This window comes from Ictidomys tridecemlineatus, chromosome 3 (genome assembly GCF_052094955.1).
Source record: "Ictidomys tridecemlineatus isolate mIctTri1 chromosome 3, mIctTri1.hap1, whole genome shotgun sequence".
Classification (NCBI taxonomy): domain Eukaryota; kingdom Metazoa; phylum Chordata; class Mammalia; order Rodentia; family Sciuridae; genus Ictidomys; species Ictidomys tridecemlineatus.
In genome coordinates this window covers 126,556,992-126,583,170 of record NC_135479.1, presented here as the reverse complement: position 1 = coordinate 126,583,170, position 26,179 = coordinate 126,556,992, and the positions used below count along the sequence as shown (strand labels likewise).

At 34.5% G+C, this 26,179-nt stretch overlaps 1 protein-coding gene across 8 annotated transcripts in view; it reads right to left on the bottom strand.

Annotated features, from left to right (window-relative positions):
• Positions 1-6,135: 6,135 nt before the first annotated feature.
• Atp11b (ATPase phospholipid transporting 11B (putative)) overlaps positions 6,136-26,179 on the bottom strand; it is a 116,946-nt gene continuing 96,902 nt past the window's right edge. For 5 of the 8 annotated variants that reach the window (XM_078043712.1, XM_078043717.1, XM_078043714.1 and 2 more), the window contains 2 exons: positions 14,147-14,280; positions 6,136-9,956 (listed from right to left, as the gene is read on the bottom strand). In XM_078043712.1, the coding sequence (XP_077899838.1) occupies positions 9,875-9,956; positions 14,147-14,280 (216 nt within the window). In that variant the 3' untranslated portion in view covers positions 6,136-9,874. Of the gene's footprint in view, positions 9,957-14,146; positions 14,281-21,490; positions 21,617-24,773; positions 24,860-26,179 lie in introns of those variants that run through there. The other 3 variants (XM_078043713.1, XM_078043715.1, XM_078043716.1) reach the window with 3 other exon arrangements.

Here is a 26,179-nt window from a genome sequence, read left to right as displayed (position 1 = left end):
ACTTTAAATGAAGAAATAATACCAATTTTATTGAAAGTCTTGCAGAAAACAGGTAAAGAGCGAACCTTCCCAAATCATTTTATGAGGCCACCATGATTCTAATGCCCAAACCTGACAAGGACATTATACAAAAATGAAATTACAGACTGATATTCTCCATAATAGTGTCTAACACAATATTAGAAAATGCAGAACTCAGGAATTTATTTTGTTGTTATTGTGCTGGGGACCGAATCTAGGGTCTGGCAATATGCTAGGCAAGAGTTCTACCACTGAGTTACACTCCCAGCCTTTACCTGCCCTGCCACAGTAACAATATTAAAAGGTGAGAATTTTAAGAGGTAATCAGGTCATAAGGACATCAACCTCCTGAATGGATGAAGATTATTATAGCAGAAGTGGGTTAGATATCAAGAGTGAGCTTCTGATAAAAGGATAAATTCAGACGGGATGACCCTTGCCAGATGCTGCCACCATGCTCTTGGCCTTTCTAGTCTCCAGAACAATGAGTTAAACTTCTGTTATTTATAAATTAACCAGTGTGTAATAGCAGCAAAACCAAATTAAGATAGCAAAATATAAAAGAAAAATGCACCATAACCAAGTGGGATTTTACTTCAGGTGAACTGCTGGCTTAACGTTTGAAAATCAACCAAGGCAATTCACATATTGTCAAATAATAATAAAAAAATCAATAAATGGAGAAAAAATATTTTCCACAATTATACTGATAGGGCTAGACATCTAGTTAGTGGTAGAGTGCTTACCTAGCAATCATGAAGCTCTGGGTTCAACCCAACACAAAAGATAAAATATGTAAATATACATACATGTAAATATGTCATAAATACACATATGTATATTTATACATATATGCACATATATACATATATGTAAAACAACTGTAACAAAAAAATATGTGTGTGTGTGTGTGTGTGTATTCCTCCCTCCATTATTCTCACCATGTCTATTTATCATTGTACCAGAAGTTCTGGCCCAGTGTGATAGGTAATCATAGATGAAAGGTATAAATATTGGAAAGAAAAAAGTTAAAACCTTTTATTCTCACGTATGATGACGAGTATGTGCAAACTCAAAGGATTCTATACAAAAGGAGACAAGAACAAATGAGTGCTTTCAGCAAGGTTGTGGATTCTGTTTATAGTTGCATAATAAAATAATAACAATAACAGGAATTTTTTTAATATTTATTTTTTAGTTTTCAGTGGATACATCTTTTTTTATTTTTATGTGGTGCTGAGGATCGAACCCAGTGCCCTGCGCATGCCAGGTGAGTGTGCCACCGCTTGAGCCACATCCCCAGCCCAATAACAGGAATTTAACAAAGGATCTATCCAATGTCTATATGGAACACTGTAAAATATTGTTAAGAGAAAGAAAAGATCTAAATAAATGCAGAGAGATTGTGTTCATGGATAGGAGGAATGTCCGTTCTTCCCAAATTGGTCTATAGATTCAGAGCAATATAAATCAAAACACATCAATTTTTTCTGTTCCTTTTTTTTAAAAAAAAGCTAATTACTAGCTCCCAAATTTATATGGAAATATAAAGGACCCAGGAAAGCCAAAACAATCCTGATGATAGAGTTGGAGGATCATGTTAACTTGATTTCAAAGCTAAACACAAAGCTATAAAAATCAGGGAAGTTTGCTTCTGGTGCAAGGATAAATGAATACAACAGAAGAGAGCCACAGATTCACATTTATATGATAATCAGTTTTAAACAGGGATGCCAACCCAATGGAATGGAGAAAGAATATTTTCAACAAATGGAACTAATCAAAACAGATAAGCTTATAATGGGGCTGAGAAGAATGAAGAGCTTCCATCCTTCTATTATGTACACATAAGACAACTGGAGATGATCACAGACCTAAATGTATACGGTAATATTATAATGCCATCAAAAGAAAACATTGCTGCTTTTTTTTTAAGAGAGAGGGGAGAGAGAGAGGGAATTTTTAAATATATATATATATATATATATATTTTAGTTTTTGGTGGACACAACATCTTTGTTTGTATGTGGTGCTGAGGATCGAATCCAGGATGCACGCATGCCAGGCGAGCGCGCTACCGCTTGAGCCACATCCCCAGCCCCATGCTTTTTGTATTTCTATGAGGAATGTCATTGGGATTTTGATCGGAATTGCATTAAATCTGTTATAGTGCTTTTGGTAGTATGGGCACTTTGATAATATTAATTCTATCTATCCTTTCCATCTTCTAAGGTCTTCTTTGACTTCTTTCTTTAGAGTTCTGTAATTTTCATTATATAGATCTTTCACTTCTTTTGTTAAGTTGATTCCCAATTATTTGAGGCTACTGTAAATGAAATAGTTTTCCTTGTTTCCCTTTCAGAGGATTTGTCACTGATATACAGAAATGCATTTGATTTATGGGTGTTAATTTTATATCCTGCTACTTTGATGAATTCATTTACTAGTTTTAGAAGTTTTCTGGTGAAACTTAGGGTCTTCTAGGTATAGAAACATATCATCAGGGCTGGAGATGTGGCTCAAGCGGTAGCGCGCTCGCCTGGCATGCGTGCGGCCCGGGTTTGATCCTCAGCACCACGTACCAACAAAGATGTTGTGTCTGCCGAGAACTAAAAAATAAATATTAAAAATTCTCTCTCTCTCTCTCTCTCTCTCTCTCTCCCCCCTCTCTCACTCTCTCTTAAAAAAAAAAACATATCATCAGCAAATAGTGCTAATTTGAGTTCTTCTTTTCCTATGTGTATCCCTTTAATTTCTTTTTTTTTTTTTTTTTTTTTTTTTTTTTTTAATTTTTTTTATTTTTTTTTATTGGTTGTTCACAACATTACAAAGCTCTTGACATATCATATTTCATACATTAGATTGAAAAGTGGGTTATGAACTCCCAATTTTACCCCAAATGCAGATTGCAGAATCACATCGGTTATACATCCACAGTTTTACATAATGCCCAATTAGTAATTGTTGTATTCTGCTACCTTTACTATCCCGTACTATCCCCCCTCCCCTCCTTTAATTTCTTTTGTCTAATTGCTCTGGCAAGTTTCAAGAACTGTTAAATAGAAGTGGTGAAAGAGGGCATCCCTGTCTTGTTCCAGTTTTTAGAGGGAGTGTAGAACCAACCTAGATGCCCTTCAGTATATGAGTGGATAAAAAATGTGGCATATATACACAATAGAATATTACTCAGCAATAAAAGAGAATAAAATCATGGCATTTGCAGGTAAATGAATGGAGTTAGAGAAGATAAAGCTAAGTGAAGTTAGCCAATCCCAAAAAACCAAATGCCGAATGTTTTCTCGGATTTAAGGAGGCTGATTCATAGTGGGGTAGGGAGGGGGAGCATGGGAGGAATAGACGAACCCTAGATAGGGCAAAGGGGTGTGAAGGGAAGGAAAGGGGCATGGGGTTAGAAATGATGGTGGAATGTGATGGACATTATTATCCAAAGTACATGTATGAAGACATGAATTGGTGTGAACATACTTTTTATACAACCAGTTATAAAATTGTGCTCTATACGTGTATTAAGAATTGTAATACATTCCGCTGTCATATATAAAGTTAATTAAAAAATGGGAAAATATTTTCATGACATTGGAGTTGACAAGGAGTTTTTTAAGGACCTAAAAATCACTTTACCATAAAAGAAAAAAAAATTAAACTTCATCAAAACACTTCTGCTTCCAAAGTCACCACAGGCTGGGAGAAAAATGCTAATAAACATATCTGATGAAGGATTTACATCCTTACATAAAGGATTCCCTACCATTAAGAAAATAGTCAAATGACCAGAGATTTGAACCGTTACTTTGAAAAAAATGACAAATTACTAATGAGTACATAAAAGGAGTTAAATGTCATTATTTATCATGCAAATTAAAATCATAAGTATTCATATCCATTAGAATGGCTAACATTAAAGAGACTGACACTACCAAATCTTGGCAATGATATGGAAGTGGAACTCATAACTGCTAGTGTATAAAATGGTATGCACAACCACTGAGGAAAACATTTTGGCAGTTTCTTAGGAACATGAACCTGCCCTATGAGTTAGCAATTCTACTCCTAGTTATTTCATAAGAGAAATGAAAACACAGTTCCACAAAGAATGTTCATAATTTTATTTATAATAGCAATAATCAATAACCCAGATGGTCACAAAGAAGAGAAAGGGAAGGAAATTTTATGTCATGCAATGGAACTTTAGGAGTACCTAAAGGAAACAAGCCATGGATACAGGCAACAGCATGAATCAATCAAATAGACATGCTGAACAACAAAGCCAGATAGAAAAAGGAACATACTACAATATTTATGTGAAATTCAAGAACACGCAAAACTAATCTTCAACCACAGAAATCAGAAAAAATGATTGAGGCTACTGTAAATGGCTGTAAATGGAGTAGTTTTCCTTTTATTCTCTTTTATTGCTATGGTAGGGAAGGGGAATGGATTCACTGGAAAGAGGCACTAAGAATCTTTTCAGGGCCAGGTACAGTGGTGCATGCCTGTAATCCCAGCAGCTGAGGTGGGAGGATCTTGAATTCAAAGCCAGCTTCAGCAATTTAGTGAGGCTTTAAGCAACTCAGTGAGACACGGTCTCTAAATAAAATGCAAAAAAGGGCTGGGGATGTGAATCAGTGGTTAAGTGTCCCTGAGTACAATCCCTGGTACCAAAAAAAAAAAAAAAAAAAAAAAATCAGGAATGATGGGTTACATAGGTGTATATGTTAGTCAAAAGTGACTGAACTGCAACCCTAACATCTGTGTACTTTGCTTTTAATAACCGTATCTGAATACAAATCATTTTATCTTAAGATGTTAGTACTAAACATTTGACTTAACCCATAGCCCTTTCCTCCGAGTCAGTTCACTCTTCAATATAAAACTTGAATTGTTTTTGAACTCACAAAATTTTCTGGCAAAATGCTTTCCATAAGTTTTTTTTTGGTCTAAATTTCTTCTTCAATGATTTCTTCTTCAGTATAATTTGTCATGTTCTACTTCTTGTGCATCAAAAGTCAGAAACACCTTAAAGATAGTCAAACCACCCAACTCCCTTTTAAAATATATAAATGGATGCCCAAGATCTGAGATCAGGGGGCGGAGGCAGGAGGATCTCAAATTTGAGGCCAACATTGGCAACTCAGTGAGACCCTGTCTCACAAAGTAAAAAGGGCTGGGGATGTAGCTCAGAGGTTGACTAAGCACTCATGGGTTCAATCTCCAGTACTGAAACAAATAAACTGCTAGATAAATTGATTTGTCTAGGATCATATCTTATTTCAAAAATAAATTACATAAATCATTCAATGCATCTTTTGCAAATATTAAATAACACTTTGGCAAAAACAACAGCTTAACTTTTAAAAATAAACGTAGATTAAACAATTATCTGTACTCTACCTAAAATTGGAATAGTTTCTATACATTTCAGTTATATTTCTTTCTCTTTTGTTCTTTTTTTATACTCCTGGGAATTAAAGTGCCCTAGATATACTATCATTGAACTACATTCCCAGCCCTTTTTGAGACAGGGTCTTACCTTGAACTTATGGTCCTCCTTTCTCAGCCTCCCCAGATGCTGGGTTTAAGGCATGCACCATGGCCCTGGCTTGAACAGTTATATTTCTTAAAGAGTATGTATTTTATGTTTACAAGGCATTTCCAGATTCACAAGTGGTCTTGGATGGCTTTTCATGAACGATGTAATTTCTATTTGAAGTGTACTGGTCTTTATAATTGGTGCATTTCTTTCAGACCCTTCTTCAGGAATTGTACTAATTTCTTATAAAATCTGGATACTTCTATATTATAAAAATGCAGTTAGTGAAAGGCATAAATGATACTCTTGTACTATAATGGAGGGTAAACACAGTAACATTTATTTTGAAACCAGTTTGGCAGTGCTGGTTATGATGAACAGAAGCTTAAAATACCAATAGGGCAGGGGTTGTGGCTCAGCGGTAGAGTGCTTGCCTAGCATCTGTGAGGTACTGGGTTCGATCCTCAGCACCACAAAAAAATAAGTAAATAAAATAAATGTATTGTATCCATCTACAACTAAAAAAAATTTTAAAAATGCTTAAATAATGGAGAAACACTTACTTATATAGAAATACTTTTATTTGATAAATATAATTCCATAAACTTTAAAAAAATTACTGAGAGCTATACAATAAATATAGTAAAGTTACTGACAATGCAGAGAATTTTTAAGGATTACATTAGACAACCACAGTGTCTGAGGTCCAAAGTTTTAAACTAAGTATTGCTACAATATTTCTAGCTACTCATTCTTCATAAAAATCTAACAAATCACCATTATTACAAACATATCATTAGTTACTATCTGTTTTTTGTAAGAATATCTTTCAAGTTATTTCATCTCAAACAGCAATATATTGTTTTTTTAAAAAAATGAAAATAGATAACTAATTTTAAGATAGAAATAAAATTATCTATAGGGGGACCAAAACTAATAGAACATATTTTAATACAACTCTTTGGTTTGTTAATTTTATTAATACCTGCTTATACTCCAAATTGATTTTTTAGAGAAAACACAAACATGGACAATTCCTCTTTCCCTTAGCCTCCAAGAGATTTTTAAAGTAGTATATTTTGAAAACTTATGTCTCTTAATTTTTATATATCTCCCTGACTCCTGCCAATCATCAGTCTCAAGATTATTAGACAAGTCAATTTCACAATCTTCTTCAGTATTTATTTGCAGTCCTAGTACTACTAATAGGTCTGAATGCAGTTATCTCCTAACAAGGTGATTTGCCTCAATTAAAATCTATTCAGGAGAGTGCCAGAGTTTGGGTCAGCTCTGGAAGCCTTTATATAGCACAAACTTCAGACCCAAGGAGAAGGGAAGTTAGAGAAATGAGACCATTAATTCTCCCCACTTCTCTCTTCATCCTCAGCAAGCCTTGGCAGCTATAGTTCTCAATCCCCACTCTTCGCCTTCCAGGGTGAGCCTGTGCTTGTTATAAGCCAAGGCAGGGCACTGAGTCACCTGAAAAAGCTGATGGGCAATTCTGGAAACTAACCTGGCGATCGTCTTTATCTCTAGGCCTGAAGACTTCAGACTAGGTAAAGGAAAGCCAGCGAGGCAAAAAGATTTCAGACCTTAGTAAACTAGCAGTAACACATTTAGCATCTCACTCTGGTTTTGGCAGATAAGAATAAAATTATCAACATTGAATATGCAAGGGGAAATTATCTGTGAATACTGGTTATGTAGTAAAGTTTTGTAGTATAAGTGTTAGAAAAGTACAGGAAGCTTATAGGCTGCATTACTACTTAAATAAAAAATTTATGATTTTCCTAAAAAAATGAAGTTTTGAACAAAAAAGCAGGGTGAGCATATAGTACCATTTATTTATTTGCAGTGCTGGGGTCTGAACTCAGGGCTCATGCATGCTCAAGCATTTTTTTTTTCCTGAAAAATATAAATAGGGCTTGGGATAGCTCAGCAGTAGCCCACTTGCCTAGGATGAGCGAGGCAGACCCTGGGTTTGATCTCCAGTACCAAAACAATAAAAGCAATGAAACAAAAAAGTTCTTCACTAACTGCAAATGGGTGAGTGCAGAAAATTACAATCAAATGTATGAGAAGACCCATGGAAGCCAGCTGACCTATCTCCCTGCAGCTGGCCATAGACTACTTGATGACTCTGTGGTCCTTCTCTAGTGTCAGTAGTTAGTTTATTTGGTGGCACAAAACACTGCTAAGGCAGACCTACTGAATCTCATTTTGTTATATATGTGCTTTATAAGACATTCCAAGAGAAAGCAAATTTCATATTGTCCTCCACTAAATTATTCCACTGAATATTTCTGCAATATTTCTCTCTAAAACAAGAATTGGTGAGTGTATACATTATACAACATATTATTCCTTTAGCATACTTCCAGAATAAGAGAGCATTCTAAATCTAACTGAAATATCTGTTAAAGAAGGGCTATTTATGAAAATTGAAATTTAGCCTGAAATGAATAACTTCATATCCTTCATTACTGAAAAAATATTATATTAGCAAGTAAATAATTTACTAGCAAAAAAGAGTGCAGTCTTAATTCTTGCTCTATGTTCTTTCACCACCAGTCCAAGTCCAGAAGTCCTGGATTCATGAAATGGGAAATGAGTAGAGAGAGAATTGCACAATAAATCTTCAAAAAGGAAATATTACATTCTCAAGGGAAAATCTAGAAAAACCTCACTTATTTACAATTGTAAGTATGCTTAGAGCTAGATTACAGTATATAAACTGATACTTCAAAATCTTAAAATAACATTACTTTTAAACAAAACAAATGACAATACTGAAACTACATGATACATTTGGGAAGAAATTAAATTTTGAGATTAAGTTTTGAGATGTAATGAGTTAATTAGAGTGACATGTACCTAATTATTCATTGTTAGTACTTTATTGCTGCTAAAATTTATTTACTGCTGATAAAATTTAGCGTTTTAGACTTTGTTTGATTTATTTTCCGCAGTCCCAACCAACAATATACCTTATATGGGACCTTGAGCAGTTTAATTTACAGTGGTGGTCTGCTGCAACTTAGATAACATACACTAACAACAACAACAACAAAAAAAGGCAGAAATTCTTTATTTTGAAGTCTCTTACAGAAAGGCAAGAGTAATTCTAAGTTGGCCATAAGAGGCTGTTCCATTTTTATTAATTTAATTACTCTTTCTTTCTTTTTTTTCTTTTTGATGATGGGGCCTCGCTAAGTTGCCCACACTGCTCTTGAACTCACTATCTATCTTCCCTCCTTGACCTCCCAAGCTGCTGGGATTTCAGGCATGTACCACCACACCCAGCATAGTTACCCAAATTTGATTTGTATAATTAAAAGTATCTGCAATATTTAAATACTGTCCAAATTTGTTTTTTATTGATATAGTTGAACTTACAACATTGTCATAAAATACTCAACAGAGCCTTTGGATAAAGAGAGAGAAAGAATGCAAATTTAAATATATTAGCCAGGTTAAAGCATGCAAAAGATCCAATGATAAAGACAAATTAATAATATGATAATAGTATCACATTTACCCACTATAGGTTCTTCATATTCAGTCACAAAAATGTTAGTATACATCACTTTGAAATTTGGTGACTGGACCTGATTTCTGATTTATATATAAGATATGATAAACCCTCTTTGCATTTATCAGGTTTACTAGCTGGGCTACATTTAGAGAAATTTGGTATAGGTATAAATTTATTCCTCATACTGCAGTAAATAATGATTGGAAATATATTCTCCTAATTTGCTCTGTGAACTTAAAAATACTAATGAATTAACAACACAGGTCAATGCAGGACCAGAATTCCTTAAAATTCACATTTTTTTCCCATGAAAAGCTTCAAATATAACTCTAATAAAAAAATAGAGTTCTCAAGGCAAACTTTCAGCATAATTTACAGAAGCAAGTTTAAATAGAAGAGTCAATTAAGCTAATTCTAAAAAATACACATAACTAGAAGTTATCTCCTTCTACTTTGATATTAAAATACAGTAGCCTCAGCAACAAGCTGAAATGCCATTAGGAGTCCCATAAGCACAAGGGACAACCCAGACAAAGAGACTGAAAATGTCTCTTTATTCATAAATTTTAACATGAAATAATAGATTAAAATTAAAGGGAGAGAAGGGTTCATTTTAATTTTCTGTTTGTCATTATTACTCTGAGTGAGTATGAACTACTCCAGAGATTTCAGAAAGTAATTTCACAGCTAGTGTGGCCATTTACAGGATGATCACCCTGAATCTGAGGAAAGGAGGTGAAATTGCTCCCCAAAGTACTAATGCCCCTTTAATAAGTAGATGAGTCCATTGTGGAGAGAGTCAAGATGCTCCTGTCGTTGGTATAGAAAGGATCCGATGCACTCCATGATCTAAAGTAACAATAAGAGAAAAGTTTGGCTCACTAGGACCTATGTTTTAATTGAGAAAAAAATTGACTGTAAAACTTAGGACCAAAATGCAATTTGAGTTTTAAAATAATCACTGATTCAATCATTTTTAAATGCTAAAGAGAAGTTCTTCAGACCAACACTGAATGACCATTCTATTTATATTATATAAAAACTAGGGAAAAATTATGCTCTATAAATCATATAAAAATATTAGCCAAAATTCAAATATTCATTAGCATTAAAACAATTTCTATAGGTAGTAAAGCGTGAGATGCTTTTTAAATCCTAATAACCCAGTAAAAATAAATGTTACTAAGAGTTATACACATTCAGTTTTACTGAAAAACAACTCTATTTTGACATTTCAGAAAAAAACAACATCCACACTTACCAAAAGCCTTGGAATGAAATTCGTATTTATTTGTCACATCTTTTCAGCTATAAATTCTACTCTAAAGATTGAAACCTAATTAGGGTGAATGCAGCAAATGGTTTACTCAAAAGATTTTCAAAGACACTTGTAGGTCACTAGCATTTTCACTTATCTAAGAAAAAAAATGATCCTTTATTGGTCTGGAAAAGTTAATTATTGTTGGAGTGATAAGGCCCTTGAGCAATTCAATATGTAATACTTTATTTGCAGCTGTAAACTTAAATTAGCTTGAGTTAACTTAAGCTAAAATAACTCAAGACCCAAAGTAGCCTGCTGTGCCTAAAATAGATTACCCTAACTCAAGGACATAGCAGGATAATCACATAAAGAGTGGCTTTTCTTAGGAAACTAAAAGCACTTAACAATAAATACATTTTATATAACTTTTGCCACAGTTCCTGCTTTGCCTAAGCAGAGATATCAGAGGAAGAGACTATTATTGAAAACAGCCCCAATTCCTCTTTATCAAACATCTTATGTTTGCTACAGACTCTCAGTTTGTATGTAGTTCAAGTTTGAGTCAAAGTGAGCACAGTCATAATAAAGTTTGAATCTAGAAATTTTACAAAATTGGGCAAATAGGAAAACAAGCTTGGTTTCCACAAAAGCCTGAACAACTTCTACCTCAATTTAAGGAAGGACTTGTTCATTATTGTCTTTCTAGCATCTAGAACTGCATCTGGCACACATTAGGCACCCAGTACTTATAGGATACATTAATAAAAATGAGAATATAAAAATGTTTCTTACAGAGTTAAGTACTTATGGTGGTGCAGGGGGAAGCATGCTTTTAACTATAACTTAACTGCCAGTACCCAATTATCTGCAGTCAAATGTGCAATTCCAAACTGACAATATTTTGTATTAGTCCTTCCTCTTTCCAACCATTGTTTACACAAGAAATCTTATTAGGCAAGGTTTCCTTCATTTTTTATCTTTTCAAAGCACACATGTGTATTCATGTTAAATAAAATTTCTGATAGAAAATTAAACAGCTGAACTACATATTAACTATTACCTCCTTTCTATTTAAAAGATTGTTTTGATTAGGATAAAGTACCTGTAGTAAAATACATACAGAAAATCATTCATTGCTGAGACAGCTCTTTAGGCTACTACATGGCTTATCCTTTACAAAGCAGCATAATGCTCCCTTTCAAACTAAGTTTATAATATGGCATATTCCTTTGACAACATTAATTAATAAAATATAAGTAAAATTTTTGTGTATGAATGGTAAGAATTTTAAGCAGAGAAATCTGTAATATAAAAGCACTGTTGTATTTTTTAAGTGATGGCCACTACTGTTATGTACAATCTTTCAATGGAACAAGTAGCCATGAAGTTTCTACATTTTGTAATGGAGTTCTCAGTCTTGCCTTAAATTACACATGAAATAGAAATAAAAAGACAGCCTGCTCCAAAATAAAAATGCCAAACATATTTCACAAATACAATTATATGTAGAAAACAAAAACAAGACTCTACATATCAAAATGACTATTAAAGTCTAAATATAATGTTGATGGACCTATGGCAATCTTCATATAGCCCTTTGAAAAGCACCAAGTAGCTCTGTGTTTTGTATGATTTTATCCCCTAAAAAACAAACAAACAAACAAACAAAAAACCCCAAAATGCAACCTGTCAGATCTAAAAGGACTTTGTAGATCTTTCATTTTAGGTACAAGGAGAAAATGATAACAGTAACAAATAATATAACCTGAGATGTTGGACAACACTGAAAAGGGATTTACAGTGTGTCAAATATGATAGTAAAGATAAAGTTAAACATTTTTTAGGGAAGGAAGTCTCAGAAAAGAATATGATACAACTTTGAATGACTAGATGATAATAGCTACCTTTAAGAGAACTGCCAAAATAAATTGAATAACCCTTGGAGTCAGGGTCAAAAGGGGTAATAAAAAAAGGCTGTGCAAAGCATATTGGGGCATCATACAATTGATATTAGAGAAATGGATAAATGTAGAAAGTGAACAATTTTTTTTCTCATTTAAAATTAATTCTAGCTTTTAAAATCATTATCAAAGATATAAGAGGAATCTCTGTTAAAGTAGAAATTTCAAAAATTCTACTTAAGTTCTATTGTAGTATCTTAATCTAACTCCTATCTTGGTTCTGTGCAGTAAAACTGTTATCAGGTAAAATAAAAACACAAGATCCTTCTGGAACATCTTTTGGAAAACTCACCAGCCTAAGTGCATGACAGAGCTACTTATGGTGTACTTTATAATACCATTGCATAAGATATAACAAAATCCCAGTAAATTTAATTGCTCATGGTAAACTTTTATGTGGTATGAAATTACTACAAAATAATATCACAGCATTAGTAAAATATTTTGGATCACATATTATAATTAAGTCAGAATAAATGAGGGTTAAAACCATGGACATAATATTAACATAGAAATGCTATTTATCAGCCCAACTATACTATAAAATCCTGGCCATATCCAAAGCCAAAGTGAGGACTAACAAGTTCACCAGTAAAAGTTTCCTCAATGTTAAAATACATGAATGATATCATTCTCATAATTTTTTAAAAACACAAAGCTTATTAGTAGGCAAGAGTAGGGTCCCTCCCATCCTTTATTTCTTGCTCCTGGGCACTTCCCAAGCCAAAGCCATGGCAGAGATGGTAAGTGATAATATTCATATGGCATACTGTGGACAACGGGCATCAACATCTATCTGTGTCCACTGTAAGCCTTCACGCACACCATAGCACTGCTGTTCTGATTTTGGGAGTATGATATCATCCCCCTAAAGAACACCAAGTACAGAGAGAGCTATTTTTATTCCCTAGTATCCCCTCAATAATGATATATATCTTGGGTAAATGTATGAATAAATGAATCCACTTCAGTGTCAAATCAGTTTTAAATAGGATTTGCTAAAAAATGGCATTTTTTGTTATGATCCACAAAAGCAAGCTGTGATAAATCTAATTCAAGAAATAGATTTGGGAGGGGACAAAAATGCTAAGATTCTTCTGACCCATAATCTTATAAATTAGGTCTAAGACCTAACTTATGATTTTTAAAAAAAACTCATTTTTTTTTTATGTGGTGCTAGGGATCGAACCCAGTGTCTCACACGTGCTAAGCAGGCACTCTATCATACAGCCACAACCCCAACCCTATAAACTTTTAATTAGACAATAAATATCAAATTAAAGAAACTTAAAAATCACAACTAATTCCATTACAGATGTAAGAAGTCGGGGGCAGAAATACAGCCTTCTGTGTTCAACCTCGATTGACTAGAAAACAGACATGAAGAATAGGAAAAGCAAAGACCTTTGACTTCACTGTATGTGAAGATTATTTTGTAAAGACAAATAGGAAAAAGCTCAGCAGGAAATCAAGCAGTAGTAGAGGTATTATTAAAAAAAGAAAGTTATACAAATCAAGAAAGAGTATCATATACACATTTGTATTTACCACATTTTAGAAAGAATATAAACAGAATTATTTTGTTCATTGGATGAAAAGTCTCTTCAAAGTGCCTTCTCTTCCTTTGTGAGTGAAAGAATCCCACCCCAAAGCCACAAGTGAAATCTACCATCAAAGAGTGCTAATAAGTAGTAGACTTCCTGCTTCAGTTGGTAAAACCAGCTGCTGATTTATTGGATATCTAGAGCTGCAGGTTCATCCTGTTCCAGTTTACAGGTACTCATCTGCAGCAAAGGCTACTTAGAGAAATGTCACACCTGCTGATGTGTGTTGGACTACATCTTCCTATGACTCGTTCCAGCATTCTTCTAATAGATGCGCACGCTGTTTCTCCTTCTGGGAAGCAGCACATGGAGTCCAAGCACTTGATACTTGAATTTGTTTCAGTAAGCTGAAGGAGTTGAAAAGAAAAAAAAAATTAGTTATTTATAGATTTGGACTAATATAAAAGAACTAAAAAAAAAATCACAAGCATTTTAAAACCAAAAGCAATGTTTATAAGTATATATGTTTTCTACACTATGGAACTGTATACAAGGTTTTAATTTTATAGAGCATAATCATAAAAAATATTTAAAAGCCTTGTGTCCTAATGACAAGTCTAGTAAAAAAATTATATAAACATAACAAGCTAGATAGTATTTAAATCTGCAAGGATTTAGGAATTTAATAGCCTATTTTAATAATTTATTATTATCAATTCTCATTTATATCAGTCACTCAGAAATTCAGCAAATTCTAATTTTTCTTGGAGTCTTTGCTTAGGTGAAATGCTCCTGCAATTACAATAATAAAAAAAAAAAAGTGTAGCAATCATGGAAACTGGAAAGTGAATTATCTGGAAGACTGAGAAGTAACAACCAGACAGGAACCTATGCCCAATCTCTCATAAGAAAAATAACAATAATAGGAGCAAACACTTGATACAGGGTGTACTATGTGCCAGATCTAAGCACTCTACATAAATCCACTCAATAATTATCTTTGAAAAAAATATCATTTACCTTAAATTGCTAACCAACTATGAAGTGCCATCCATCTCATTATCTGTTTAACAGTGAGTGGTCTAGTGGCACATGGGTTAAACTTCATTAAACAAGTTAATAAATAATACTATTAAGATTTAAAGTTGAATTAAGTTCTCAAATATCCAAGATTTATATTGATTCAGGCAAAAACAGCCCAGCAAGATAATTAATTACATTATAATAACAATTTTAATTATGTTAGAATGAGAAAAAAAATATGGTATGACCACACAGCTTAATGAATCCCAACCTTGGTTTTGCTAGTCAGGAGTGCTCCTAATAAATTTCTCAAGGGTTGTCATTTTTAAATAATTAATTTTAATTCACTTTTCATTAATATATAATATCCTGCATAACAGATCTTTTGAAGGCAAGGGAAGGAGAACAATAAACAAATTCAATAGAATGGACACTTCCACAAAGGTTGGGAATCACCATGTGTCATGTGGAGGCATGGCAACAAAGGACATTTGTGGAGACACAATGGACAGAGAGGTGAATGTGGTGGAACATAAATACCCTGGCCTTCTGAGTGTAAGCAATCAGTGAGGTCCCAATGAGATCCATGCTCCTGCCCAACACTGAGCAGTGTGAGACAGAACATTGCTCCTGTTTGGCAACTGCCTGGTTGCACCAATATCCTAGGATCTGCTAAACACTGAGAAAGAACCCAATCTTACTTGTTTCATTTAGATACCCTTGGTTTAGAACTGTTGAGGGCACTGTCTCTTAAACTCTGTTTTTTGAGATGTTTCTAGATATTTCACAGAAGAAAAACAAAATCTATAATCACTTAAGTTTGGAAAACACTAATTCAATTAAATCCTAAACAGACTTAAATAAAAGATTGTCAGTAAGATACGATTCAACACATAGCACATGGAGTGCTGGTCTCCATGGGGGAAGCTTCACATACTAGGATTATCTTTTTTCACTAACCCCCACACTCTACCACCCTGTTTCACCAGGAAACAGTAATCAATACCAGGAGGAACATTAATATTCAGAGGAATGGTTTGGGAAATACTGGTTTAAGTAACAGGATTTCATCAGTTTCCCAGTTTTGTCACATTTGGGTCCCTGGTCTCCAGTTTCCCCCAACCTCAAATTCACCTTCTGAAGGAACCTGACTCTAGTGCTCCCACTGGAGTCAAAGGATAAAACACAACACCTCAAGTGGCCTTGAAGGCCCTTTCCAACCTGTCTCTAGGCTGCCTTTCCTGCTCTACTTCCTGAGTTCCTTTGTAGACTCCATACCAGCCAACCATGAGATGCACCCTGCCAGTGGGCGTGTTGCAGCTGTCATGAAGGAGGGTAGAATGCTGACCTTGCACCAGGTTCAGTTTAAATCTTATCATTATCAGGAAACTTCCCTCATTTCTCCAACTATGAGTAATCTTTTCCTCTGGATTCCATTTCACTGCTTGTTAGCATCACTTAAAATCAACTTACACTTATTGAACAAGGTACTGGGCCAGTGCCCATAGGGTGGAGCAACCCCACCCTCAATCTAGTGAGGTGAGGGTAAAGAAAAAGCCGAGAGAGACAGGGCAGAAAGACATTCTAAGAGTATTAAGTATTAAGGGAATGCTTACTATGTATGTGTTAGTTACTAAGAAAAATGCTTTTCATGAGTTGTCTTACTGAAAGCTTAACACAACCTTCTGGAAGAGGCACCATAATCACTCCACTTTTTATTTTTGGTACTGGGGATTGAACCCAGGGACACTCTACTGTGGGCTACATCCCCGACCTTTTTTACTTTGAGATAGGGTATCACCAAGTTTCTAAGGCTGGCTTCAAACTTGTAATCCTCCTGCCTCAGCTTCCGGAATTGCTGGGATTACAGTCATGCACCACTGTGCCAAGCAATCATTTCCAGTTAAGAAGAGGAAACAGAGGTCAAGAATTTGTTCATGGTCACATTCAAGTGGGGAATTGAGTTTTGGTTTCTTTGATTCCAAAGTTCCAAATTGTTTATCAAGCTACTATCCTGTTCCAACTATGTATGAGGCAAACTACTCAGAAAAGAGAGGGGAAGGCCCAGACCCAGATGCTGGTAGTACTAGTGGGAAGGCATGAAAGATCTGATGAAAATAATGGCATCGGAAATACATCCGGCAGGATGAGTGGGATTGCCATAGCTGGAGATGGGAAAGAAAGGGCATCTTAGGGTAATGAAAGAGAACAAATAACTGTGTGGGGGCAGAGTATCCCGTGTATTCACCACAAAGCTTAGCTTAGGTGTAAGGGAGTAGTTGTTACTACTGCCCCCATGCAAAATGACCAGTAGCGCGGCTCAAAGTGTGATCCCTGATTCTGTTCATCTGTAAATACTTTGTTACTGGCTGACAAAGCAAGTGTTGCTGGTCTGGTGAGAGAAAGAGTTTTAAGATTTTTATGCCAATCTGACAGAGTTTAGACAATTTTATACAAATCTGACAGAACAACTTTATAACTGTTGAATCTAATAATAACTTAAAAATTGGGAGTAATTTTGTATATTTTAAAAATTTCATTTGCCTAATAATTCATTTTTACTGTTTTCATAAAAGCACTAGTTCATGATGGACAGGAAATTAAAATCAAGAAAATAACAAACTGGTCCTTCAGCACATTTCAGCAGAGATACTGGGAATGACAAAGATCTTGTATGGTACTTGTTTTTTAAAAAAAAAAATTTTTTTTTTTAAGTTGTAGATGGACACAATATCTTTATTTAACTAATTTATTTTTTTGTGGTGCTGAGGATTAAACCCAGTGCCTCAAACATGTGAGCAACCCCAGGCCCTTGTCTGGTACTTCTTACTTTAACAACATGTGTTTTGCTCATAGCTGGTGCTCATCCAACTGATTGGGATTCACTGAAAAGGACATCCAGAAGATCACTAGCATGAGAGTCCACATACATGCAGAATACTACTTACTCTGGATCTGACTTTAGGTATTAACCTTACTCTGCATTGATCATCTAAGGACAGGGATTAAATTATGAACAACCCCAGAGAGACAGAGATAGATATAGATGGGGGAGGGGGATAAATATCTTGAAATGTCAGAACTGTTATAAAAAATATTTTTTTCAGATTATCTTCTGAATTAAAATTATTTCCTTTTTCCCTCAAAGAGAAAAGAGCCCCAGCTGCTTAGAAAATGCTGAATGCTGGGTAACTGTTTCTGTAAAGATTTCTACAGAAAATACTGTACTATTCTCTAGCAGATTTTAAAGTTCTACTACTTTCTAACATACATAACCAGGAGCTCAGCCAGAGATGATGTAGCCACAGCTGCCAGTACAACTTGAAATGAGGGTTGGCAGAAATGGAATGGAGTATTGAATTAGTATTTTCATTCAAAGTAAGGAAAGGGCTTTTTTTTTGGGGGGGGGGCTATTTATAAACACAGAAAAGCAAAAAAACAAACTAATGGTAGTGAGACCTTATCTAGTGGCACCAAGAAATAACTACTTCTTTTTTTTGGCACCAGGGATTAAACCTCAGGGGCACTTAATCACTGAGGTATGTCCACAGCCCCCTTTTGTATTTTATTTAGAGACAGGGTGTTGCTAAGTTGCTCAGTGCCTTACTAAGTTGCTGAGTTGGCTTTGAACTTACGATCCTTGTGCCTCGGCCTCTCTAGCAGCTGGGATTACAGGCGTGTTCCATCATGCCTGGCACTAAGAAATAGTTTTTAATTTACCAGAAGATTTGATTTATTAGTGAGCCTCACTTTCTACTACACTTGCTTCCCAGTAACAACTATGTAATTTAGAGCTAGGAGGGTTGCCAAGCAAAACATCTTGTTTATTCAACATGACTATGTATGGCCAATGAAAATGTTCATCTTTATAGAACTTGCCTTTTGAAATAAATTCTGGCTCATTGCTCTTATATTCATTATTTTCATATTGATATCTTCCTTAAATCTTATAAAATGTTAAAAAATTATCTTACACTTTTTAGCATTTTTGATCACTTCTATGACATGATTTAAGTTTAGATAAGAATTGTCATGTTATTAACTCTATTAGGTCTTTGTCTTTTAAAGCTGTTTTATATACTGGATAATCAGTGTGAATGCCCTGTTGAGCTTTAAAAGAAGTTATCTGGAAACCTAGTGTGGTGGTGCACACTGTAATCTCAGTGGTTCAGGCGGTTGGGGCAGGAGGATTGCGAGCTCAAAGCTAGCCTCAGCAACTTAGCAAGACCCTGAGCAACTCAGTGAGACTCTATCTCTAAATATAAAATAGGGCTTGGGGGGACGTGTTTTAGTCATTAAGCATCCCTGGGTTCAGTTCCTGGTACCAAAAAAAAAAAAAAAAAAAAAAAAAAAGAGAACTTATCTGGAAAAAAGTTGTGTTTATAGAAATGTATTTATTTTTAATATGAAATCAATAATCATCAAATATTACTGACTTACAAATCTGGTTAAGAATCATTAATCAGGGCTGGGGTTGTGGCTCAGCGGCACAGCGCTTGCCTAGAATGCGTGAGGCCCTGGGTTCGATCCTTAATACCACGTTAAAAAAACAAAAACAGAATAAAGGTATTTAAAATCCTTAAAATAAATCAGTGCTTCATCTCATTAACTGCAATGTAGACAGCTGTTAGTGCTGGCATTCAGATGGCTGGCATTTCATTTAAGGCCTCTTTTTCTAGAACATGTTCATTCCTCTAAACTCCTTTTCTCTTCCCTTCTCCTTCAGTAAAACAAATAATAACTCTGAAACACTGGAACTTTGAAAGACAGTTATAAATGTAAGTAAAATACTTCCATACTGTCATTTAGGGCTTTTTAGAAAGGAGATGTCTGTGTGTATTGCCTAAATTCATGAAAATAAACAAACGGTAAGAATTATATTTAAAAGGTAAGCTTATTTTGATTATTTGTCACACTCAGTTTCAAAGGGGACTAAAGTCCCCTTATTTTAATGATGTGCTTATTCAAATGGTTATATAAATGACAATATACAACTAGGAATTTATAGTTTAGGTAAGGGAAAGTATCAGTACCTGAAAAACATTAATCCTCCAACTTAATGGGGAGCATAAATTAATATCAGAGGGTATAAGGGAGAAAATTCACTAATTGTTCTTGTAATAATAATAAGGCCCCTATTATTTAATGGGAGCATTCTAAGAACCTAATTCCCAGCTATCTTGTACATTTTAATGTACATCTTAAAGCAGAGTAGTACCATATCCTCGTCTAATGAGATACCAACTTGAACTAGAACCCTTGGGGAACTACTATCATAGAGGACATTAATTTTATAGTTCTAGCATAGTTAGGTACCCTAGTAGATTATCTGCTTGGAGCATAATACAAATACTAGCCAAGCAAGATCTTTTTTTTTTTTTTTTGGCCAAGCTAAGTTCTTTACATGAGCTTTCCCTGTAGCTCAACTGGGGTATATTGAGAAAATAAAAATCTTTCTATATTAAAGCACCATACAATCACATGATGCATACCAAAGCAAAATAAAAATTCAGAGTTTTTAAGTTTCTAATAGCTGAGAGGAATTTTCTACTTAGGACAATCCATTTAGGTCAATTCACTAAAGAAATCGAATTTTAAAACATGTTTTATAGAATAATTAGGATTTTTCCCAATTATTATATGTGTTCTGTTATATAATATGGTCTGATACATAATAGTTGAAAAGTATATAATCTTTAAGTGACTTTGTTTTAAAGTTTTGCTTTATCATTTGATTATCCCACACAAGACAACAGCATCTTTTTGATCAGTAATTATAATAATGGCAATTAGTCCAAGTAAAAATGTAATTATTAGTGGTAGGCATTTTTATCCTTCATAATTACTACCAATCAAAACACTTTTGCATATCCTAATTAGGTCTAGAAGCAGTTAGGTCTTACTCCTTAAAAGGAGAGTAAATTAAACCCTTTTCAGTTCATATTTTTTATTACAAAGATTTGACTCCAAAAATTTATGAAAAGATCTGAAAGTTTGTTAAATATATGCCAACAGAAAATCACTAAGTCTAAACACTTATCTGTTTGATTATTTAACTCAAGAGGTGGGCTTATAAGCCACCCACTTATAAATGTCTAAGTTAAAATGTATAAAATGTCATACAGCCACAACTTCAAAGGGGAAAATGATTTTGGAAGTCAGAAATACAGCATAACATATTTTCAAAAGGAGAAGTGAAGGGCTGGGGTTATAGCTCAGTGGTAGAGCGCTTGTCTCACATGTGTGAGGCACTGGGTTCAATCCTCAGTACCACATACAAATAAATAATAAAGGTACTGTGTCCATCCAGAACTAAAAATATTAAAAAACAAAAGAAGTGAGAAGGAATGATTCCTTGAATATAAGACAAGAGGTGTTGAAACTGTAACTCCAAAGAAAGATTAATAAGATACTCAGTGATAGACATAAAAAGTGTGAAGACCACAAAAAAAGGAAAAGACTAAAACAACGTCATGAGAAACAGTGAAGGAATTAGAAAAGTAAACATGGAAACATCAGGTCAGTGCTCCATGGCATGGCCCAAGCATGAGAACTTAGCAGATGAGTCCCCAGGAAGGTCCAGCGCAGTACTACCTAGTGCACGTAACAACTGTCCTGCTGGCTGCAAGCCTCAGCTAGCAGGTGCCTACTGTCCTCCCCTCTGTGCTGGCTTTCAGCAAATTCATATGCTGAGCTGACTGAACCCTTATCTTCTTCCATCTAGAAGGACAGAAAAGCAACAAGTCTCATATTACAGAATGATACTCTCACATTATATAGGTTTAGAATCAAAGCAATAAGTTGGGTCCACAGTGTGTAAGGCACAAATGAATCTTCATACAATAACACATTTACTATCACAAGGTAGGGTTAATAGGAGCTTCTTAAAGGGAACACAACAAAGCACACAAAGCCATGATTTCCCAGTGCACAAATCTCTTACTGAATATACAGCCTAGTAAAACTGTTTCCTTTAAAATAATTCTTTGTCTTCTATGAAACTCATTGCTACAAGGTTGGATTCTTATTGCAAAGGTATGTCCATTTTCTCACCTCTCATGCTTCCAACTTAGGAGACTTCTCTAAATGGAATTCAGCAGAGAACAAGGCTCCTATAACCTTACAAATTTTGGACATGTGAACAAAGAGCTTGATTTGATCTACTTGTTAACATTAATCTTTAATCTGAAATATATTTTTAGTGAAGACCAACTAATTTCATGAATCTTAGTTCTTTTTATCTTATATTTGTATTACAGGCCTTCTAAAGAAGTTTAATTTAAAAATGTGCCATAGCCTTTTTTATTTTAACTTTTCTTAAATTATGAGAACATGTCCATAATTAATAAAAGACAAATTCTGCCTCATCTCCGTGTTCTTCCAGTCTTAGGACTACTGCCCAATAACTGTATCTATGAAAAATACTATAGTACATTTCTTACATAGAAAAAAAAAGGCAGTAGAATTCCTCGGTTTCAAGAGTATAGTAAGTTCACGTGAAGACAGTTTAGTTTTGCCTATAATACACAGAAACTCTTTAGTCAAAAGAAAAGTATAAATAGTATGTGTTAAAGGATTTCTCCCACCCCCATACCAAGGATTGAACCCAGGGGTTCACCCAGCCAGGAGATGGGATAGGGTTTCATTAAATTGCTTAGGGCCTTGCTGAGTTGATGAGGCTAGAAATTTGAACTTGCAATCCTCCTACCTCAGCCTCTTGCCTTAGCCTCCCGAGCCACTGGGATTACAGGCGTGTGCTACCACACCTGGCTTGTTAAACAATCTTAAGAAGTACTAACCTGATTAAGATTTGAGAGTTCTTAAAGATATATGATATCTATACAATCTTGCTCTTCATCACCAGGATTAAATAGCTCAGCAACTATGGATCACAGCTATGGAATACCATTCAAAACAGTTTAAAAGGGGCTGGGGATGTGGCTCAAGCGGTAGCGCGCTCGCCTGGCATGCGTGCCTGGCATGCGCGCTGCCCGGGTTCGATCCTCAGCACCACATATAAACAAAGATGTTGTGTCCGCCGAGAACTAAAAAATAAATATTAAAAAAATTCTCTCTCTCTTAAAAAAAACAGTTAAAAAAAAGGTGTATTCAAAGTTTATAGGGTGTATTTCCAGAGATGTTTACCATCAGCTATGAAGAAATGCCCACCTAGGAGCCACTCATAGCTCATATGAATTACTGTTATTTCTCCCTGGCCTTTGATTGAGCATATTCCTTCTTTTTGTTTTTCTTTGCTGCTGATATTAATTTAATAGAACAGAGTACATAAAATGATCATGTAATGGGTGAAGAATGTGGAGGCCCAGAAACAAGAACATAACTGGGAGTATGCTTGGTTAGGACCACTGGTAGTAGCAAAAAGTACAGCATCAGCATTCAGGTGGGTCACTGGCTAACCAGTGCTCTCTTTCTGTGGTTACATCACCTAACAGGGGATGATCAACCTGCTCTCATTGTGATCTTTTGCAGAGAAATGTTAAACTTACTAATTTCTTACAGTATTAGAGAGCCTGGGATCTCTCTGATTATAATATACTTCCTCATTCTTTTTAGGTCTAGTAATGCTCAAAAAGAGTCACTTGATTTAAGGTAACATGATATGTGAAAATGTGATTTCATAACAATATGATTATTCGCAATGCAAAAGTTATCTTCATTGACCAATGTGTTTTTTAAAATAATGAGCTCTCCTACTGCCTTAGAATTAAATAATTAGATGTTAAAAAATGTGACATATATAGTCACTGTTTCCTACTGATAAAGCTGTAATATACATACCTGGCTCAAAGAAAAATGAAAGCAAATCTTTACATTTGTTTTTTTCTTGTTTTAAATATGAAATTTAGTTTAGCACTTAGAAATCCATTTGTATATTCCTCTATAATGATTATCTTTGAAAGAAATTCAAAGTACAATATTTAAAAAAAATTCTGAGTTAATAATAAAAAGGCCAAAGGTTTGGTAAAACTTTAAGACAGCTCAAAACTATAAAGTCAGTATTACATAAAAAGATTAAGTGGTACTTTGTCAAAACCATTCATTTAATCAAGAGAATTTGGAAAGATTAGAAACCTTGAGAAGAAAAAGCAATATCAAAATTTACATGATTAAGAATCTATAAGATATTGATAAGGCAAGAAACTGAAAAGTGTCAAAACTAAAGAAAAACTTTAGTTACATGACTTTTTTCTCTTCAAAACTTAAATGGCATTAAACTTAGTATGTTATTATGATATGCTGTTATCAAAAGTTCTAGGATTTAAATTTCCATGACAGAACTGATATGTCTGTGGTAATAAAGGTTTATATAAGACATAAAATATATTGTTCAATTTATAGATGCTCTGAATAGTAGCAAGGATATGAAATGCTTAGGCAGCCATTACAGTGTACAAACACAAACACACATGTATTTACAACACAGATTAAGGCAAGATAAAAAAAATGGGCAAATCTCACTTCCAAGTAACTATAACTTAAGTATTTTAATTTTATGATGAATTTCTGTAGCTTTAATTACTCAACATGCAGGAACATTCTTAAATATGAACAATATGACAAGCAGAAGCATTAAAATTGTGCTAGAAAAGATAGTTCAAGTGTAAAATATATAACAAGGTACAGATCTCTGTCCTGTTATATTGAATTTTCATCTGAATTTTCTTCTCAAAGAAGAAATGGATATGATTTTTAGGCTTTAACATAATACTAATAAAGGTCAAATTAGTCAGAGACAGAGCTGTGCTAACAAAAAACACCCCACTCTTTATTCATGCCTCTGCCTATCTTTTGGATATGGTTTAATTGACCTTTAGCATGCAGAAGAGTTAATGAGGTTCTATTCCTCCTACTCTACCTAAGTTTGCTCAGCTGATTCCTTGCCCTCGATAAAGGCTGCAGTGCGATGAACTCATCACTTAAAGCCACTGTGTTGGAGTACATCTATAAGTGGACAGAAAAAGGATGGAACACACAACAAGTCAGTGAGCTCTATTCATCACCTATGAGACAGACACAGGACAAGGTTTGTAAATATTGAACATCTGTTCCCACAAGAGTAGGAAATGTACATGGTACACATACATGACTGACATTTGAACTGTGTTGACTTTGCCATCAAAAAAAATATTTTTTCACTTGTAACACCACATGGTTATTCTGCAGAAGAATAAAGCTCACAATAAATGCTGATAGTTCTTCTTTTAATATGATTTTTCTTGTTACTTTTAGTAAAACAATGAAGTAGTTGACAATTTTCTAACCATTTCTTCATTATTTGAAACCAGAAGTGATGGCAGAAGCTGAAAAAATGATTACTGCCTGTAGCCAAGAAATAATGTCACATATAGGATTTGAATGACCATATACTGTTTCAGTAAAAAATAAAACAAACCAACCAACCACCAACCAACCACCAAATGCCACCAGTGTGCTAGAAGATCCTTGAGTGGAAATGGAGGTTTTTTCCTTGAAAGAGACTGCCTAGAACATCTGGGTAAGTCATTTGGAAATGAATTTAGTGAGTCAAAAAGAGAGAATATACTGGCTTTCACGTATAGATTCAGTTATTGATTTGATGCTCATTCCACTTTAACTTATGTTAAGAACCAAAATACACATAAGCACTTTTAACCTTTTTCTTGTGAAGGGCCTACCTTAAGGTACCAAATATTTCCTATGTAATCCTTTGGAAAGAGGCTATAGAAAAGGTAATAAATTCTAATATTATCACCTTCATATCAATTAAGAAATCTCTATGAAAAACACAACTAAAGTTTATAAATGCTCTGTCTACCACAGCATTTCAAAGGATAAATGTAGATAAATCTGATCAATTTACTTTTATAAATAATTACATTTTTAAGTGATATTATTCATACATTTTCATTAAATACAACTTCATATAGGCCAAGGGGGAAGAAAATTGTTCTTCATAAAAATCTAGGAAAGTATCATAGACAATGTATTAAAAATAATACATTAATATGTATTAATAATAACTATAAATGAAAAGTTTAGAAATAGTAAATTTACAAATCTGAAGTTTAAGCCAGGTACAGTGTTGCATGCCTGCAATCCCAGCAGCCCTGGAGGCTAAGGGAGTTTTGTGAGTTCAAAGCCAGCCTTAGCAATTTAGTGAGGCCCTAAGCAACTTAGTGAGACCCTGTCTCTAAATAAAATATAAAAAAGGTCTGGGGGAAGCTGGGGCTGGGACTTAGCAGTATAGCGCTCACCTAGCATGTGCAAGGCGCTGGGTTCGAT